The sequence below is a fragment of the Fusarium coffeatum genome (genome assembly GCF_003316985.1).
Source record: "Fusarium coffeatum strain FIESC_28 chromosome Unknown BRIP53273_contig_40, whole genome shotgun sequence".
Lineage (NCBI taxonomy): Eukaryota > Fungi > Ascomycota > Sordariomycetes > Hypocreales > Nectriaceae > Fusarium > Fusarium coffeatum.
The window spans coordinates 71115-90374 of NW_022157837.1; the positions used below are offsets into that span (position 1 = coordinate 71115).

At 48.3% G+C, this 19260-nt stretch overlaps 4 protein-coding genes across 4 annotated transcripts; 3 read left to right on the top strand and 1 right to left on the bottom strand.

Annotated features, from left to right (window-relative positions):
- Positions 1–120: 120 nt before the first annotated feature.
- On the bottom strand, positions 121–2916 carry FIESC28_01697 (uncharacterized protein; the record flags this gene model as incomplete). Its single annotated transcript, XM_031155847.1, has 1 exon — positions 121–2916. One exon carries the CDS (start codon positions 2914–2916, stop codon positions 121–123), a length of 2796 nt encoding a protein of 931 aa, XP_031020050.1.
- Positions 2917–4117: 1201 nt separating this feature from the next.
- Positions 4118–6793, top strand: FIESC28_01698 (uncharacterized protein; the record flags this gene model as incomplete). The annotated part of the gene is made up of 9 exons (XM_031155848.1): positions 4118–4154; positions 4504–4551; positions 4607–4993; positions 5042–5098; positions 5157–5492; positions 5541–5655; positions 5705–6422; positions 6473–6516; positions 6565–6793. 9 exons carry the CDS (start codon positions 4118–4120, stop codon positions 6791–6793), a joined length of 1971 nt encoding a protein of 656 aa, XP_031020051.1.
- Positions 6794–9119: 2326 nt separating this feature from the next.
- On the top strand, positions 9120–9898 carry FIESC28_01699 (uncharacterized protein; the record flags this gene model as incomplete). The annotated part of the gene is made up of 2 exons (XM_031155849.1): positions 9120–9354; positions 9408–9898. The coding sequence occupies 2 exons, from the start codon at positions 9120–9122 to the stop codon at positions 9896–9898; spliced, it is 726 nt and encodes a 241-aa protein (XP_031020052.1).
- A 2381-nt stretch (positions 9899–12279) lies between these two features.
- On the top strand, positions 12280–14037 carry FIESC28_01700 (uncharacterized protein; the record flags this gene model as incomplete). Its single annotated transcript, XM_031155850.1, has 4 exons — positions 12280–12861; positions 12920–13691; positions 13738–13849; positions 13905–14037. The coding sequence occupies 4 exons, from the start codon at positions 12280–12282 to the stop codon at positions 14035–14037; spliced, it is 1599 nt and encodes a 532-aa protein (XP_031020053.1).
- Between the last annotated feature and the right edge of the window lie 5223 nt (positions 14038–19260).

Consider the following 19260-nt stretch of genomic DNA (forward strand, 5'->3'; position numbering starts at 1 on the left):
ACAATGATCTTCGCGAATGCCATAGTCTACCGTACCTTATAACAGAAAAACATAAAACCACCCATTGACGAGTTACAACCCAGCCCAGTTTTGTGCATCGACGTATCAAAAGTCGTCAGTTTAACCCCTTGATCGCAGTCCCCTTCGAACACCAGTCTGTGCCGCCCTGCCTGTCTTGGCTGGAGCAGCAGCCTTGGTCACTTTGGTAACAGTGGTCTTCGTTACTTTGGTAGGGGCAGCAGCCTTAGCCTTGGTGGCAGCGGCACCTCGGCCACGCTTCGTCGCGGGGGCATTCTCATTCTTGGAGCTTGGAAGCTCGCCCTTTCCAGACTTTGCCTTTGCGGGTCGTCCACGAGCCTTGGGCTTTTCAGCCTCAGCTTCCGCGACTGGCTCTGCTGTCTTCTTTGCAGCACCTCGACCACGCTTGGCGGGCTTGGGTGCTTCCTCAACAGGAGCGGGCTCGGCAGCCTTGGTACGTGTAGACTTGCCACGCTTGGGAGCGGTTTCCTCGACGGCCTCCTTGGTAGCCTTCGCCGGTCGTCCGGGCTTCTTACCCGAAGCGGCCTTGGTTGCCTTAGCAGGGGCAGGCTCTTCAGCTTTACGTGTTGTGCGTCGCTTCTTGGTAGCAGGCTCGGGCGACTCAACCTCGGGCTCTGGTTCGGGAGCAGATCGCTTTGCACGGCCACGCTTGGTGGTAGTCTCGGCCGGTGCATCTTCGGCAGCCTTTGCTGCAGCAGCTGCGCGACCTCGCTTCTTGGGAGCCAGCTCAGGCCCGGAAGCAGCATTTTCGGCCATCTTCGAGGCAGTCTTAGCTACTCCGCGCTTCTTCGTTGTCGCAGGCTCAGCTGCAACCTCTTCGGAGGCCTTCGAAGCAGCAGCACGACCACGTCGTTTGGGAGCTGGTGCGGGTTCCTCCTCGGGAGCAGACTTGGCTGCTCGGCCTCGTCTCTTAGGTGCTGGTTCCTCAGCTGGAGTATCTTCAGTGGCTGCCGCACGGCCACGCTTTCGGGTCTTGGGCTCGGATGCTGGTTCTTCAACTGCTGGTGCCTCGACCTTGGTGGCAGGGCGGCCACGTCGCTTAGGTGTCTCAACGGGAGCTTCCTCCTTGGGCTCCGCGGCAGCTCGGCGTCCTCGTTTTGTAGCTACTGGGGTTTCAGTCTTGGGAGAAGAAGCAGATACAGCATTCCTTGTTGCTCGTCCCCGCTTGGCAGGGGAGGGAACAACACGAGGCTTTACAGCACGAGTGGCCTTGGCAGAAGCAACATCCTCAGTCGCATTTGAAGTTCGGCTCGCACGCCCAGCGCGCTTGGGCTCCTCAACTTCTGGCTCAGCTTCTTCTGGCTCAGCTTCTTCTGCAGGTTTGGGGTTCTTGGGTGGCCTTCCACGCGGCCTAGGAGTCGACGTGGGAGTTGTAGCTGCCTTCAGTCCAATGGCTGTTTTGGGAGTACGCACGGAGGTCGACCTTCTAGGCGTGGCAACGGCCTTGCTGGCACTGGCAACTCGGCGACCTCTCGCGGACAAAGGCTTTGATGCGCTGGGAACGACGATTGGGGTGGCGAGAGACTTTCTTGGTCGGCCTCTCTTTGCTGTGCTTGGTGGTTGAGCTGGAGTAGCTACAACATCACTCTTTCGTGGTCGTCCTCGCTTCTTGGGGGTTTCATCAACAGCGACACTCGCTGGCATGGACTTACGACCGCGTTTTGCGGCTGATGTAGGAGCCTTTTTGACTGCGGGCGATGCAGGTGCAGAAGCAATGCTGCGACGCGCACGAACCGGCTTCTTAGCAAACTCTGTAGCCTTACCGAGAAGACTCTGTTTGCTAGGCCGACCTCGCTTGGCGGCGGATTTGGGAGCAGGATCCTCAGCAGGTGCAGTTTCTTCCTCGTCCTCGGACATTTCAACAAAAGCCTCCTTTTCAGACTCTGACATCTTCTTAAGCTCAACAACAAGGGAGGGTGTCGAAGCTCCCGTTCCGGGCTGTTGCTCAGGCTCTGTGGACCTAGCTCTGGCTTGTGAATCATCTTGTGGGGAAGTCGCAGCCAGGACAGGTGGGGGTGCAGACATGCGCTTCATTATTCCCCTTCCTACGGAAAGCAATGCGGACCTGAGCTTACCAGGACCTGCTGCTGGGGCTGGATTGACCTCCGGTGACCCCGATGCTTCCTTTGCAGGAGTTTCTTGGTCTTCAGCAGTGTTATCGGCGTCACTCAGCGGCTCAGCTGGTGTTTCGGTGGGTGTCTCTTCGACGCGTTCGGCCTCGCCTGGTGTAACTCCGCTGTCACGTTCTTGTTGTGTGGGGATTTCATCGGGTTGCTTCTCTGATGATTGAATGATGGTTGTCTCGTTGTGCTCATAAATCTCGACTCGGGACTCTTCGACAGGCGGGCTAATGTCGCTCTCGACTCGCAGAATCTCCTCCTCTTCGTCATCCTGTTGGACGATAGAGCCTCCCTGAATGCCGACAGTTGAACGTTCGAACGACGAAGACGCGGCGCGTACGGGGGAAATAACATTCTGTGCATCAGCAGATTCCTCGGGTTCCTGTGCCGCAGGCTTTTCTGGAGATGAAGAAAAGCCCGTGGGCTGCTCCGGTAAAGCAGAAACATCGGTTGAGTCGAAGTTATCGCTATTCAATGTGTTGTCGGCATCGCGCTGCCAAGGCCAAGTAGGTGCAGGTCCAGGGCTCATTCCATGGGAAGGCGTAGCTTCAGTAGTGGTATCGCGAGGCATATAAACCGAATTGAATAAAGGAGAGGCCTCGGGACGATATGACTCGGCGAAAGAAATATCATCTTCTAGCATCGTGTTGGGCGCATTGGGGGATGAATTTGACATTTCGACGCGATGACCAGAACCAAGCCAGTTAGAACGAGAACCGGAGCCCGAAGGAGGGTCCTGCCCAAAGTTGAAATCCATATTTAGAGTTTATTTGTGTGTGTCATTAACATTGAAAGGATTGAATATGAATTGGGGGAAAATGAATTTGTTGTTTACTCAAATTCCATGATGTATGATACAGTCTTGATCTCGTGTTGGTACGCGCGCGTCACGTCAACGTTTGTAAGGTGCGCGCGAATAGAGTGGTGTTTTCTAATTGGGTTTAGCCTATGACATAATTTACCCTCCCCCAGTTGCTTGCGAGCACTTGCAGTTGATCTGGGGTTGGAGCTTGGCATCTGAGCTTGGCGTTTATTAGTTTAGACATTTTATCTAACGTCGTTTTGTTGTTAGCGCCCCAGGCGAATGCTTATCATGATTCCATGGAAGTCAAAACATTCACTAGGGCGATGCTCTCCTTTGTTTCAGAGGTTACACTGGATGCCTGAATGATGACTAGCTACGAGTGCTACACCAATACCTTGCATCGCTCGCTGACTCTCCCTTCCAAGAAAAATCGACATTTCGTCGACAGATATCGGCCTGGACAATAATCATGTCAAGCATGTGATTTTTATACGCCAGATTCTCTATGGATGGCTCGTAACTTGCAACTGGCTGCACTGCCACTGCCCAGAAAGGCTAAGCAGGGTCTTATCGAGCTGTGGCATCTGATCATCCAAGCCTAATCAGGAATCGCGAAGCCAGCGTCTCCTCTTGGTTCATTTCAGGGTCTCTTTACCGCTACTCCCCTGTCCTAACAGCTTAAGCTTATGTTCCGAGCTGACCGTACGATAGGATACGATGCGGGAAATTGGAGGTTCAGTACCCGTGGCAATGCTGCCGCAGTGACCGGGCATGTGCAGCCACATCGTTCAAGGGCTTGGAGGGACTTTCTATTGTCACCTTTCCTTGGCATCGATTGATTCATTCTGCATGCATGCACCCACTGCCGACCTGACCTATCTTATCCGCTTTTCACAAATGTCTTCAACGTTGTCATCGGATCACGGCCCCTCGGCTTGGCAGTGATTCGTTCAAACACTACCCGCTCGCTCTCTTTCCTCGAAAGAGTAGGTTGCGTACCAACTCACTCCCCTCTTCATCCCCCCGGAAAGGCACAGCACCAGATCCAAACTCTACACCCTTCAACGGTTCGCAAACGGCACCGCTCTGAAACATCGTTACTCTTTCAGGGTTACCAGTCGTCTCCGGCGTCTAACGCCAAACACGACGAACCATGTGGCGCCCAAACCTCAATTTCGTCAAGTTGCATTGTGAGTGCCGAACTGTTCCTTTGTTTGGTGTACCGAAAATGCAAGACGCGATGCGGCTGACAGCCACTCTTTCTGGCAACACGCAGATATATACATCATTTGCATGGGTTTATCCAGCTTCCTCTTTATATATCCCAACGGTAAACTCAGCGCAATAGATGCTTATTTCCTTGGGGTTAGCGCCTCGACCGTTACCGGATTGACAACGTGAGCCACTTTCTACAACGCTTGTGATGATCACGGGCAACTAACCAATCCAGTGTCGATGTCCCTGTCCTCAGAACGTACCAGCAGCTATACCTCTACTTTATACCCCTTGTTTGCAATACCGTTACTATAAATATTATAGTAGTCGTCGTCCGGCTAGTTTGGTTCCGGAGGTACCTTAAGAAGGCTGGTCAGTTTATCCCTTACCTATTCTTGCAAACGTGTTGCTGATATTCCTTGCAAAGCTCCCGCTCTTGTGAATCGACGCAGAGCCGCGGATCCAGATCCCAAAGAAGACCCTGAAATTGGTGCTGAGCTTCCTAATTCGGAGCCACCTGAACATCGACCTAGTATTGTGCGAGCAGTTACGGACCATGCACCTAGGAATGTCGCAGGCAAGGATGGACTTCCCCGAATTGAGGGTCGCAGTCAAACGGTCCCAGCTCCTGATCATCAATCCCAACGCTCCGTGGAAAACGAAACATCTCTCATTAATGATGATAAGATGACTGATCGAGAGAATGACCAGCACGGAACAAAGATCACATTTGACCCTTCAACCGACCATCATCCTCGGCGCGAACAGCAGGATTCTACGCTATATATCCCTGGGCCTCGTGCTCGTGATCAGGGTACGTATCCTCAACTCCATCTCTCCTGCACTCAACTGACATCTCTAGGGCTGCCATTCGTCGAACTTGATAGTGGTCGTCGATTTAGCAGAGATACACAAGACGGTACGGAAATATCTCACCAACGCCATATCCATGTGTCGTGTGCTAATCGCTCATATAGATGACTTCATCGAACCTGTCCCTCGCTCCTTTTCCAATCCCATCGGAACCCTTCGTCGCCGGCGCAGTGCTGGTCTCAATTTGGCTCAAGTTCGTTCGGTAGAACGTGTCGCTACCGTTGCCTCCTCGCTGTTTGTTATCGGCAACACTGCTCAGGGCCCTAGGGAGCGTCCGTTAGCTAGAGCACCGACTCTTGCTGTAGGAGATTTCCCACGCTTGTCGCGTGAGGTGACCATCGGGCGCAACTCTACTTTCCGTCACTTGTCATCGGAAGATCGAGACGAGCTTGGTGGTATTGAGTATAAAAGCTTAAAGCTGCTTCTCAAGATCATTATTGGTACGTTTTGAAACGCTCTACCGATAGGTACAGGACTAATGCGCGCAGGATACTATGTGTTCCTCCATCTCCTGGGCGCTGTCTGCCTCATAGGATGGATCAGGCATGCGCCCAGCAAGTACGTTGACTACATCGTCGAGGTTGGGCAAAACCGTATCTGGTGGTAAGTCTCCTCCTTTTCGATGATGATGTGCGTTTCTCATCCACTACAGGGCCATATTTTCCGCTCAGACCATGGTCTCTAACTTGGGTTTCACTTTGACCCCCGACTCTATGATATCTTTTAATGACGCCCCGGCTCCTCTGCTTATCATGAGTGCTCTCGCGCTTGCTGGACATACCTTTTACCCTATTATGCTACGTCTTGTCATCTGGTCTGCATCAAAGATCTTCCCGAAAAAGTCCTCGATTCAGGAGTCATTACACTTTCTCCTCAACCACCCACGCCGATGTTACACCTTACTGTTCCCTAGCGGACCGACTTGGGCGTTGTTTGGCATTCTCACCCTCCTCAACGTCGCTGACATACTTTTCATTATTCTTCTTGACTTGGATAATCCTACTGTGACAGTTCTTCCTGGATGGCAGAGATTCTGCGCTGCTGTCTTTCAGGCCGTCAGCTCGCGACACACTGGCACCTCAACCTTCAATCTTGCCAACGTTAACCCAGCTGTGCAGATGGCTTTGTTGGTCATGATGTACGTATCGGTCTATCCTATTTCCATCGTTGTTCGATCTTCCAATACCTACGAAGAACGCTCCCTTGGGCTATACGACGAAGATGAGCGGGAACTAGATGAGGAGAACGGCAGTTCCTATTTTTTGACCCATCTGCGAAACCAGCTCAGTTTCGATCTATGGTACATTTGCCTTGGGCTTTTCTGCATTACTATAGCTGAGCACCAGAAGGTCATGGACGAGAGCGACCCAGTAAGTACTTCCCTCAGCTCTGTTATACAGCGCAGTGCTTACAATGATAGGCTTTCGCAATGTGGCCCATCGTATTCGAGGGCGTGTCGGCATAGTAAGTGCGATCCTCCTTCAGTGACTTCCAGCGCTGACTTTTCCACAGTTGCAACGTCGGCTTGAGTTTAGGATACCCTACGATCAATGCGTCTTTTTGCACCGAATTCACAACATTCAGTAAACTCGTCATTTGCGCCATGATGATGCGCGGGCGTCATCGTGGACTCCCCTACGCTTTGGATCGCGCCATCGTCTTGCCGACCGAGAAATCAATGGGCGACGAGACTACCACCACGCGCACTCGCTCGCGCGAATCTCACCAGCATCTTGAGTAGCCGACTCGCAATTGGGTAACAGAAGAATTGTCCTCTAAGGCTATGCCTAAATGCTAGTCTAAGCCAGCATAAGGTGACTAAATTATTTCGTCCCTTATGCTCACTCGATAGATACCTTCCGGCATACTCGACTCTCGGGGGCGCTGGATATGCCCCATCGTCTGTTTTCTTACATTATGATTTCATCTTTTCTTTCTTTCGTTAAAGCATAGCGAGGCTATATATCAAGATGGTTGCATTAGAAGGCTACCAGTGCCACATCAGATAGAAAGGGCTGTTTGCAGGATATTAAGGGAATACACAACATTTTTTTAATTCAGTACAGACTGTTTACTAAAATTCTTATTATAGAGATGTTGGACTCTATCTACTATCTATCGGCGCATGAACATGTCTCACTGCGTGCATATATGTTCACCTTGATCTCTTACCTTGAGTCCATGACAGTTAAAGTTACTTTTTCGTGAATACTTCAGTCCCTTGGTTGAAGTCTTTCCGATGTAAGTTTGTCGCAAACGATATACTTTCGAGCATGCGCGTCAGTTATGTATCGAACTTTGAGTTCAGATGATGCGCATCTTTCTATAAGAACCATCAAGTTCTCTTTATAGAAAGAATCTGTCTCTTGGAACCATCAAAGATCTTTTCGATATCATCTCTTCGAGCCCTTCTCGTCGTTAACCATAACCACCACACCTTACGATAGCCAAGCCTATCAAGGGAATAACCTATTTCACGATGGAAACCGCACATCAATTCGTCGTCTGTTCGATAATCGGCCATGGATTCAGGCGCATATTCGCACTTGTACTGGTAATGTTTGCAGCGTATGTGAACCCCCATTAACTTGTTTACGGAGTGACTACTAACAGATCATATGAAAGACCTGTCTTGATGCTTCTTGCGTTAGTTCTTCTCCAGGAGGTACAAGATAGGATGGAGCAGGCCAGGAATCAGGATCGTGGAGAAGAAAGTGATCAAGAAGAAGGTGATCAAGAAGAAAGTGCGGATGGTCATTTGTTTTACTTGGATTGAGATATGTTCAGTCTGGCTCTTGGTTTTGAGTTAAATGATGAAAGGAACTGCCGCATTTCTCGATGACATTGGATTCCTTCAGTTGCAGCAACATACAGGGTTTGTTTGCGCTATAGTCTACTCTTATTGCATTTCTATGCGATATCATACCAGGTCTGGGGTTCGACCGGTAACTGAAGCTTCATCAACCCAGCTGTCTACTTACAACCCAGACCTTCATACCCAAAAATACAACTTTAGACTTCAATATCAACACGAATTCATAATACCCAGGTGGGTGTCAGAAGAATTATCCTCTAAGGCTTAGGCTACAGAAATAAAACAGCCTAAGTGCTGGCCTAAGCTAGCATAAGGTGACTAAGTTATTTCGTCTCTTATGCTCCCGGGGCCAATTCTCCTGATACCCTGAGGATACCCCATCCAAAGGAATCGGGCTAACATTCCCCCTTGGCTTATACAATTCCTCATACTGCTAGTTTAGTGTAACGGTCGCCCTATAAGGAAGTCAAGTCCAAGAATGGAGGTAATCTCATTCGAGAGCAGGGATTTCCTAGTTAATACCATTTTCTGGAGCTTTGACAAGCATTTCGATCCTTTGCGGAACTCAAACGCGCAAGCGATTTTGGCTGTTATGGAGATGATAGGCGAGAAAAGCATGGCTGTGCTTTCCTGGGTCCACGCTTTGACAGCTTGGCTCGGATGTCGGCTAACTTGGCGGAGAGGTAAACACATGATAACTTCATGGAGTCGTAACTTGAGATTAAAAACATATAACACTTGAGCAATTTTAATCCAAGAACTTGGTAGTTTCTCTTGGTTTAGTGCTGTAACTACAATCACAACTACTTGAATGTTTCGGATATTTCCTTTCAGCCTCTGGATGTACGTAGTAGTATCGGATCCATACGATATCCACAACCTTATCATTATCAGGATTGACGAGACCCTCAGAATAGCAGAAAACTTGACTGTAAAAGTAAGAGACAGAATAACCAAGTAATTCTACCATTGATGAAAGGGAGATGCCTGCTTCTTCTTTTTTGTGCCTTGGGCTTGGGCATCTCCAGTCGGCAAGGCGAGAGACCGCAACTCTAACCGGGATGAAGATCCTCTGGACGGGGATGAAACGTCAACAACTGGGATCGACAAAAAGACAGAGCTAGCCTCGTGCCATTAAAAGGAAGAGATGCCCCCTTCGCCCCCATCTGTTTCCTTGAGTGCGTGGTTCTCTGCTTTTCCTTCTCCCTTGTGTCTGTGCTTGCTTGTCAACCCTCTTCCGAGATACTTCACGATGCGTTCTCTTCTAAGACCTCTGGTCTCGCTTCTCAGCTTCGTTGCTTACGTTCAGTGTGTAACATTATTCGTCTACCCCGGAAACTTAGACGAGACGGCCAGTGCGGACAACAACCAAGTTTACAAAGTTGGAGATAGCATCAACGTCAAATGGAGGACTGATGTTACGTCGTTGAGCTTGGGAGTCTCCCAGATCCTTGCCAACGGATCGGAAATAATGTACATGATCGATTGTGAGTACAACATCTATGATGTGCTTTCTGAACATACCTAATTGAGATTCCAGATAATACCACGGATAGAAGCAGCCATTGGGTAGCGGACTTTACGGCTCGAAATGGATTTAAGGAAGATGCGATGGATGGTGCCGACTGTGTCTTCTGGTTCCAGTTGTTCAAACAGGAAGATGTAAAGGGAGAGGATCCTGTGGCCATTTCACAAATGTTCAATGTCACTCTGAGAACCGACGACGACGACATGTCTGACGGTACAGATTCGGGAGGACTATCCGCAGGAGCTGGTGCAGGAATCGCTGTCGGAGCAATCGCCGGTGCATTATTACTCGCAGGTCTCGGGTTTTTCTTCTGGAAGCGATCGCGAAACGGCAACGACACTGCGGCGTATCAGCAGACAACCGAGAACTATGTTGATCAGCAACCGATTCAACAGCAGCAGGTTGCGTACCCTCAAAGCTACCAGCTCTCTTCATCGCCTGCGAGCCAAGCTACGGCAAAACCAGAGTTATCAAGCGAGGCGAGGGTTCACGAAGCACCATAGAAGTTGTTTATTTCTGGAGATGGAGGACAGATATATCCGAAGACAGGTTTATAACATAGAGGCGCAAAAAGAAAGGATCTGGTCCGTTTGAGCTTTCCATATGCAAATGAGAGTCAGAAAACCATGGGCGGTGATGGCCTGCGGTGTCCCTCTGGCGTACAAGTGTCTCGTTCATCGTGAAGTTCTTACTCGAGGGACCCCTATCCGTGACAAGACTTACGTGCGATGACAACTCCCCTACCTGTTATGCTTTTTTCCAGGAAGGCGAGTTGTCTGGTGTGCTTTCCCTTCTGCGGAACCCCAATGAGCCAAACTCGCGGCTGGCACCTTCTATTTTTGTTTCTGTGTTCAACGCCGACTGCCTGGAGTTGGGCAGCCTGCCTAAGGTCGAGACTGCCTTCTCGACATTGATTCACTCTCTTTCTTAAGCCCAAATGTCCGTCGAGACTTTATGAACTATCTATTTGCGTCATCTTCAAAACATCATCCTCTACTCAATATCCAATATCAACCGATATCTGTACTATTATCATTGATGCCAACACATTCCGCCGTGTGAAGACAAAACATCGTGTTCTCATTGTCAATCCAGCATACGATCCCGTTGCTCCCTTGACCTCGGCTTGAGACGTTTCTGCCCGGTTTCCAGGAAGTCGAATCGTCGTTCATAAGGGCGTCAGTGTAAGTCAATCCTCTGCAATCAGGTCATGATTATACTAATTAGTTCGCAGCATTCTTTGCTATTCCATTCTTTTGACTGCACCGAGGATATCGTCGCCAAGTACTTCGACAACGCAACGTTGCCTGAGGTCAATACTACACACGAACCCAACCTTCCTGCGTTCGAGCTAATCGCCCGGACGGGAGATTATATCACCATGCCCCCTTGCGGGAACTCATCGGTTGCTTTACACAATTGTTCACTCGATAAGCCGTATTACTCCGGGAGACTCGGAATAGCTTGCATAGCAGCTCTCAGTGCGGCGTTAGGTGTTATATTTACCGTTACTGTGTTTTCTTGCATTTGGTGCTGGAAAACACGAGCACGCGCTCCCACCTCTGGTAAGCGCAGAATGAGTTCTTAGGGTGGAAATGGTGCGGGAGGCGGTGTTGTTTTCAACACTGGTGCTTTGATCGGTGATGGCGGAGGTGGTGGTGTTTGTAGCGGCGGTGATGGCGGCGGCGGTGGTTGCAGCACTGGTGGTTGTTAAACTACCAGCTTGATGGATTTCCTACGGCTCCTTGTGTATTTTATAATGCCTCTGACTCCAATGAGACTTGGTGATTATACAAACGTATTTCTTATGGTACCATCTCGTGATCCTCTTCCGAGTTTTTGAACGTCCCAAGTGCTTTCAACTGAACAGTGAGTTCGCCGTCAAGGCCCAGCTATCATTTATGGTATCATGAATGATTAGACATTTCAATCCTGCCCTGGTGTCTCGGGAGGATGTTGTCTCCCATTATCTGTTGCGTGTAGCATTGTCAATATTTATCATGCCATGACGTGGTAATACATAAGACATGCACACCGGGGTATCCTCAAAAGACATGATGAGAACACCAGAGAAACCTCACTGTCGTTTATCCGAAGAGCCAAGACAGCTGTTCTGGTCAGAATCGGGTCGAGTCATCGTTCCATCGTGGTCAGTTCATCAGCGACAACATCCATCCTTCCTGTCGTTCATCCCCAAGATCAGCAACTAGACTTGTGCGTCTCATTCCTTTTTACTCAACAAATGTGCCTCACGTTGATGCTTACGAACTCTAAGAGCTCAAGTTACTTGCATTGCATTATGTATAGATCGATATGAAGTTGATTCTTCGTCTGAAATCGAACTCTACTTCGTTTCTCGCATCGTCGACTGCTTGAGCCATCCCATCTTCGCATGGGATCAATTCAAAACTACACAGTGCTAAGACACTATAAGATACAGAATTACGATTGGCTTTATATCATTTTAGATGAGTTCTAGGCTGTCTTTTTACGATTCTTAGAGTTTAAGGACAAGCGACTTAGAAGAATGATGCTATCAATAACAGTACAGGGTAACCAGAGCACAACGATAAAGAGATCACCATCACGCCTTCTAGAACAAAATTAACTTTTCCATTTTCCCTTAAACGGAGTCCAAAACCCACTTCCCTCAACCACTATGTATCAAAAGAGAAACTACATCCGCGAGCGAATTTAAAAAATTGCGACAATAAAAAAATGTCTGCCGATATCCGAGGTTGATTATCACCCCGGTCATTGCACCATTGTCTATCAGAATGGCGATGATAAGGGAGCTCTTCTAGCTTACATCGATCTCTTCATTCCTCGCAGCAGATCTAGATCCTCAAAAGTTGCATATCTCGAAAAGACCGGAGGCGTCAGCATGAGCTCCGATACTCACGACGGCGTTAAGCCAACGCCAGCTACCACAGATGTTGAAGCGACGGTGCTTCAGGGCAATGAAGATCATGATGCCAATCTCGTCACAGCCACAGAAGAAGAGAATCTACAGCGCGGTCTTCATGAGAGGCATCTGTCCATGTTGGGTATCGCGGGTGCCATTGGAACAGGTCTCTTCCTCGGTCTAGGCCAGTCTGTTCAAACAGGCGGTCCTTTAGGTGCACTGCTGGGTTATGCGACTATTGGTCTTGTTGTATGCGCCGTGCAGTTTGCGCTTGGAGAAGTCGCTGCGTTGTTACCGGTCACTGGAGCGTTTGTGCGACATGCCGAGTTTCTCGTTGATCCAGCTTGGGGATTCGCAATCGGATGGAATCTGGTCTACGGCAATGTGCTCTCCATTCCAAGTGAGATCACGGCTATCTGTGTTTTGTTTGAGTTCTGGACTGATCTCAATCCGACGGTGTGGATTGTCATCTTCATCGTTCTGACGACCGTGGTGGGACTCTGTTTTGTACGCATCTTTGGAGAGGTGGAGTTCTGGTTCGCTCTTCTAAAGATTCTACTGGTAAGTCTTTATAAAAATCTTCTAAAATATGCAAAGCTTTTACTAACTTGCCCTAAAGGTCGTCTTCCTCATCATTTTGGGCTTGGTCATCAACTTGGGCGGTATCCCTGGAACAGAGCGCATTGGATTCAGATACTGGAAAACCCCTGGACCTTTCGTTGAGTATATTGCGAAAGGAAATTGGGGCAAGTTCCTTGGATATTGGTCTGTCATGACCAGCGCTGTCTTCTCCTTTGCCGGAGTGGAATCTATCGCTATGGCAGCTGCTGAGACCAGGAACCCGCAGCGAGCCATTCCCAAGGCTTGCAAGAACGTCTTCATCCGAATTCTCGTCTTTTACATTCTGGCCATTCTCATCGTCGGTATGTTGGTCCGAAGTGACGACGAGAGACTCAACAACCAGTCTGGATCCGCAGGTCAGAGCCCGTTCGTTATCGCAGCCTCTGCAGCTGGCATCCCCGCAATCCCCTCAGTCGTCAACGCCGTTGTCATAACATCTGCATGGTCAGCTTCAAACCAGAGTCTTCTAGCCGGCACTCGTGTTCTCTACGGTCTAGCCCTCAAGCGACAGGCGCCTCAGATCTTCCTCAGAACGACCTCGTGGGGCGTACCTTATGTCTGTGTTCTTTTCTTCACCTGCTTCATGTTCCTCAGCTTCATGAGCTTATCCAACGGAGCGATGACAGTATTCTGGTGGCTGGTTGACTTGACTGCGGCTGGAGTGTTGGTCTCTTGGGCTTCCATCCTATTCAATCACATACGACTACGACTGGCGATGAAGAAACAAGGCATCCCAATTGAAAGGCTCCCTTGGCACAACTCCTGGACCTGTAAGTAGCTGCAGCATCATGCAATTGCCCCTGCTAACATTTATAGTCTACTCTTCGTGCGCGGGCTTGGCCATGACGCTACTCATCCTGTTCACGAGCGGCTTCAGAGTCTTCACCAAGGGTAATTGGGATCCGGTCGGCTTTGTCTCCTCCTACCTGTAAGTCTTGTCATCTAGATACGAAGTTACCTATGACTAACTGCTACGCGTACAGAGATATTCCTCTTGTGACTGCAGCGTACTTGATCTGGAAGTTCTTAAAGAAGACAAAGATCGTATCGTTATCAGAGATCCCCTTGCATGAGGCATTCAAAAAGTCGGAAGAAGAGCTCAATCATACACGATGAGGTTCAGATATCATAAAAGACTATGTTATGTAATAGTAATATCACTACTTGAATGAAAGGATATATAAATGACCGACGTGAATTATGGGCTGAATATCTGAGTAACGTAAAGACATATTCTAGGTAACAGAAGAAATGTCCTCTAAGGCTTAGGCTACCAAAATAAAATAGCCTAAGTGCTAGTCTAAGTAGCCATAAAGTGACCGAATCGTTTTATCTCCTATGCTCTAGGCAGCCAATTTTTATAGCCCCGACATTTTCATGATAGGGGCGTTGTTGATATGGACTTGACACTCTGCAATAGCTTAACATCCTCACAGCGAACCACCTGTATGAGCCATTGAACAGCTCTCCAATACACGCAAGTCTCTTCGGGTTAGAATCTGCAGTTCGGTGGTTCTGCAGTGCAGAGTTACCTACTTGTTGTTCAGGAGTGTTGTCTCAGGAGAAGCACAACCCAGACACAGATCAATCGTTGACACTGGACAAATTAACATCAATGGCTCAACTTCCTCACCACAAGACACATCTGTGAGCAACTGAGCAGTTCCCCGACGCCCTAGAGTTTCTGTTAGTATGACCTATAGTTCGATGATGGCTTGTCCGATAATATGGAGTTGCCTACTCGTTGTCTCTGGAGAAGTGCAACCGGGACACACATCACGGATTGGCATTGGACAACTCAACTGTAGTCTCAACATCAATAACATCAATGAATGACTTGTTATGAGATCAGATCCTATCATTAGTTCTAAATCCCGAGTCTCCGAAGTTGCCATTAAGTTATCGGAGAGAGCCTCACCATCTGTCGCAATCATGATGCATAGTATGAGACAATGGCTGGCTTCATCGACTGACCAAGCAACTCAAAAGGTTACCTGAAAGAGACGTATTATGCTTCCCTTCCAAATCAAGGCCGAATCTATGTTTACATCTGCGTAGCCAGATAGCGATCGTGCCGAGTTGCCTGGAGAATGTCACTCGGGAGCACACTTCCATCTCTCAAAGATGTCACCACCAAACTCTACTCCTGAATGTAAACAATCCCACTTCACGATAGATTCATGCACGATAAACCCAGCCTAAAAGCCGATGACATTTCCCCAACCTTTCGACATCATGCGTGCCAGCCACTTACAACACCACCCTCGGCAATAAACACTTCATCGCAAAAGCCTCAGATCAAAAGGCCTAACTATTTCACTTGTAGCAAAAGAGTTCAGCGGGCTCAAACCAACAGGTCGTTCAGCCGCTGTCCAACAGAGATGCCGAAAGCTTGAAGGGTTACAACGCGCGCAACACCACAAACTCTAACAAACCAACCATCGCGAAACCTTCAGCCCTGGCTAATCTCCCTTTCCCCGAAATCTAGTGAAACGACGGTGACTGTTCGCATTGAGGGTTCACATGGTCCAAGCCTTTTAGTCAGAGGGACTTTCTTTTTCAGCTCACCAGCATAGCCATCCTCCCAGAAAGTCAAATATCATCAAGTTTGAGCTATAATGACGATCCATTGGGCTTGACTCGTGGGTTACTGAAACGTGACACATGGCCAATCCCCACCTCTTAAGGAAACTATCGAGCAGAAACAGAGTTTCGGTCCGTAAAGAGATGAAAGCCTAACGACAGTAGCAGCAAGCTTAGTAACCTAACCACCTAACTAGAGGCATCGCGGCACTTGTATTGAGGAGCTATTGGGGCCGAGAACAGACTCTTGGTCCCACTGGCTTACATGTTCATGAGTCGTAAAACAAGCTGAAGCAAATGACGATGGTTGCCGCTGCCCGTTGACTAAAAGCTCTAGAGGCTGAGTTTGGATCCGTGCCTTTGAGGCTTGTCCTTGAAGAGGGGCGGCGTTTTCGATGAAGCCACAAAGCCTAAGGCCACGATGATGTACTGTAAGGTCGGGAGATGGAAAAGCAGCAAGGGTCGGCTTGGGTTAGGCTTTGGGCTGATATTGATAGACAGGACAGGTCCATGTTTACCATGTTCGGGGCCATCCGAAGGGAAGGCTGTAGCCACAGATCTACAGTTACGAGCAGACTTCGGACCGAGTATCAAAAGCCGAAGTCAAAGTCAAAGGTCAGGTATTCTAGATTACATCTTGGCGTTGGGTATTAGGATGCTGACGCAGGACTTATGCTTGTGCATCTGCATCCTTCAAAGGCTACCTTACCAACCCAACCATGCCATGACAATAGGAAACTAAAATGAATTGCTTACCGAGTTTGGCGATTATATGAGAGTTGATATGTCTTCAGGGGGCTGGCTTGAGTTGTGTTGGTTCTTTTTGACTGCATTCAGTTATAATCACAAGGTAGACGATCCGTCAAGACCAACTAACATCCTGATAGCCAAGTGTTCCGGTTACTGTCATTGGTGATGAACTGAAAGCCAAGACTGGCTGTCCTTAGACTAGGCACAAGTTAAACTCGACAAAGTTCAGCCCTGGCGTGATGTGATACTTGCCTGCCACGCTTCACCAACATTCCAGCCAGACTCTCTCCCCGAACCCATCAGTCTAAATTTCTCGCTTCTCTATTTTAAAAGCAATCACGGACCTCCGCTCAGTACCCAACTTAACCGACTGAAGCTAGCTTAGCTACACGCCCCAAACCATGATCGACAGCTGGTTCAAGAGTTTCCTTGCCTGCCACGCCTGCCAAGAAAGAAATCCCCTTCCTCTTTTCCCATTGAGGCACAAGAGACCGAAATTAGACTAAAACTGTAAAAGGAAAGAGAGGACAAAAACTTGTAAGAAAGCGAAAAACATCGTGGCTTTGACTTTTGACTTGTGACTTTGTACCCCGGAAACAATCACTCGGGAATGAATTACGGTACAAGATTGTGCATATTGAACTAATGGAAAAGTCCATCACATCATCACATCCCTTCTTTGCCATGCAGACAGTTTGAATAGACAGAGAGGAATGTGCACCGAGTGGTCCGTTCATCATGACTCTATCCTACTGTAACTGTGCCTCTCAGACCTCAAATCTGACAGTTCCTTTCACCCCCTGCTCTGTAACCAACAATTAAACATTCCTGGGGTGGCCCATGAACTGCTTTCGGAGATTAAAACGCTGAGAAGACCGGTAAACGAGAGGCAACGGAACGGAAGAGAAGTCTGGGCGCAACTTTGAATCAATATACTCGAAACATGGGGTTGTCTTTGTCGTGTGGTTCTCGTTCTTGGTCTTGTTCTTTTGCCTGAGACATTCCTCTACAGATAGTTTGTAGCGATTAGATTAGATCGGCGGTGAACTATTGATTCTGCGGGCGACAGACAGACATAATATGACATAGCACTTTACTCTACTGGACATGCACAAGAGTCCAACGGTTCCATTCTCAATGCCTGATTGTCTCACTTACAGTTTAGAGCAGAGTCAAGAACTCAGAGTCAGGTTGACTCGAGTCGGCAGTTTTGCCTGACCAGTCACTACAACAACTCAACTCAGTTATTGTGATACATAGAATGCCAAGTTCCGCGTCAGCCCATATTCTACCGGCAATATGATAGATGATGTGAATAGCTTCGCTTCCTCCCATCCACCAACTTGAGTCTTGACAACTTGTAAGATTGCCCAAGAATCCATCGCCCCAATAATCGTCTCGGATATATCACGCTACCCTCCCAAAGCCCGCCTCACCTTTTTCTTGTTGCAGTGACTCTTGTGTCTTATTCGTCCATCTCCCTCCCCACACAGCCATTCCAGAACTCATGCCGTTCGCCCTAACAAGACTACCCCTGCTTATTGGCCGCCACGTTCTCGCCTTGTTTTTTTGTCCCATTCTCTCTTCCATTTTTTTTCTCTTTACTTTTTTCTCACAAGCGTTGGTTGTAACGCCCGCCCCACGATGCACAAGCATGTAGGAATCTGACCAATCTGATATCATGGAGCAGGGGATAGCTAAAGTGATAATCTGCATCTGTTAAGCTGCTTTTGTCTGCTTCCGTTCAAGTCTGCAGTCCTGCAGGTCGAGACGGGAGCGCCGTAGCGGCTGCGGTAGACCAGAGCTAGTCGGCCTGGGCCCTGGACTCTTGAGCTGTCATGTCACCAAGAGTCAAGTTAGTGTAGTGCCAGGATACGACACTGAAGTCATCACCAAAGTACTGTCTTCTCTGTCTGTTCCACAGCATCACCCAAGTCACATAGCAAGTTGAACACGAGAGAGTAAAGTAATATGAGTTGAGATATCTCAAATGTTTTGTCTTTCATTCATTGGATGATCGGCAGATGCATCTTTTTGTGCGAGGTGCCGTCTTCCCTCAGTAAACGTATGTGCGCAATGCAAAGCAATGCTTTATGCGCTGTGGCTATTGAGCCATATCTTCTTCTCTAATCTGTAAGCAAGTGTCAAATCCCATTGACATCTTGTCTTTGTCTTGTTTCCCTTCTTGTAGGAAATAAAGACTAACTCCTCCATCCAGACCGTCATGATAAAAAGTAGAAAGAGGTATCTCTGTTCCAGTACAAGTGCAAGCCGTTGCCATTCTTCCCGCTTCTATCAGTAAAAAGACAGCGCCTTTCCAAGACAGTGATAGCAGTAACAAAAACGAGGAGTACAAAAAACACAAATGTTCGTTTCCGATGCAAGCATTCGTTATCCTCTGGTATATCCGGGTTCCAATGGTGGGCCAGTCTTGGCTGGTAGGAAAAAGACAGAATCAAGGAATCGGACAACTCCATCTTCCATGTATTCCGTCTTGGTAGAAAAAACAAAAGGTGCCTCCCATAAAAGTCTCGATGCGCCAAACATCATGCTTCTACAACTGATATCTTCCCATCCTCATAAGATTTGAAAAGACAAACTCCTCGCTTTTTAAATAGGTATTTTGTGAGTGAAGTAAGAAAATTTTGTGACAAAGGAAATGTGAATAAATAAAAAACCGGAAACGCTGCTCCAAAATGGGGAATACAAGGCCGAAAAGAAACAATCCCGGACTGTCATTCATGGTCGTAAAATATTTTTGGTAGGCGTATCCTTGCACGGCTTTGATAATGGTTCCATAATGGAAAGTTCCCCTGGGTGTGGATATGTAGGTCCAAGGGTCGATATTAAAACGTCGAGTGATATCCAAGGTAGTAAGTGGTGATAGAATAAAACAGTATCCTCGGCTAGTGGGTTTGGGGCCTCGGTGGTATCTCATCCAGGTAAGGTCGTAATGGTAGTGGGATAGGCTTGTGTTGAAAGCAAGAGACATTTCATGTCTCAAGC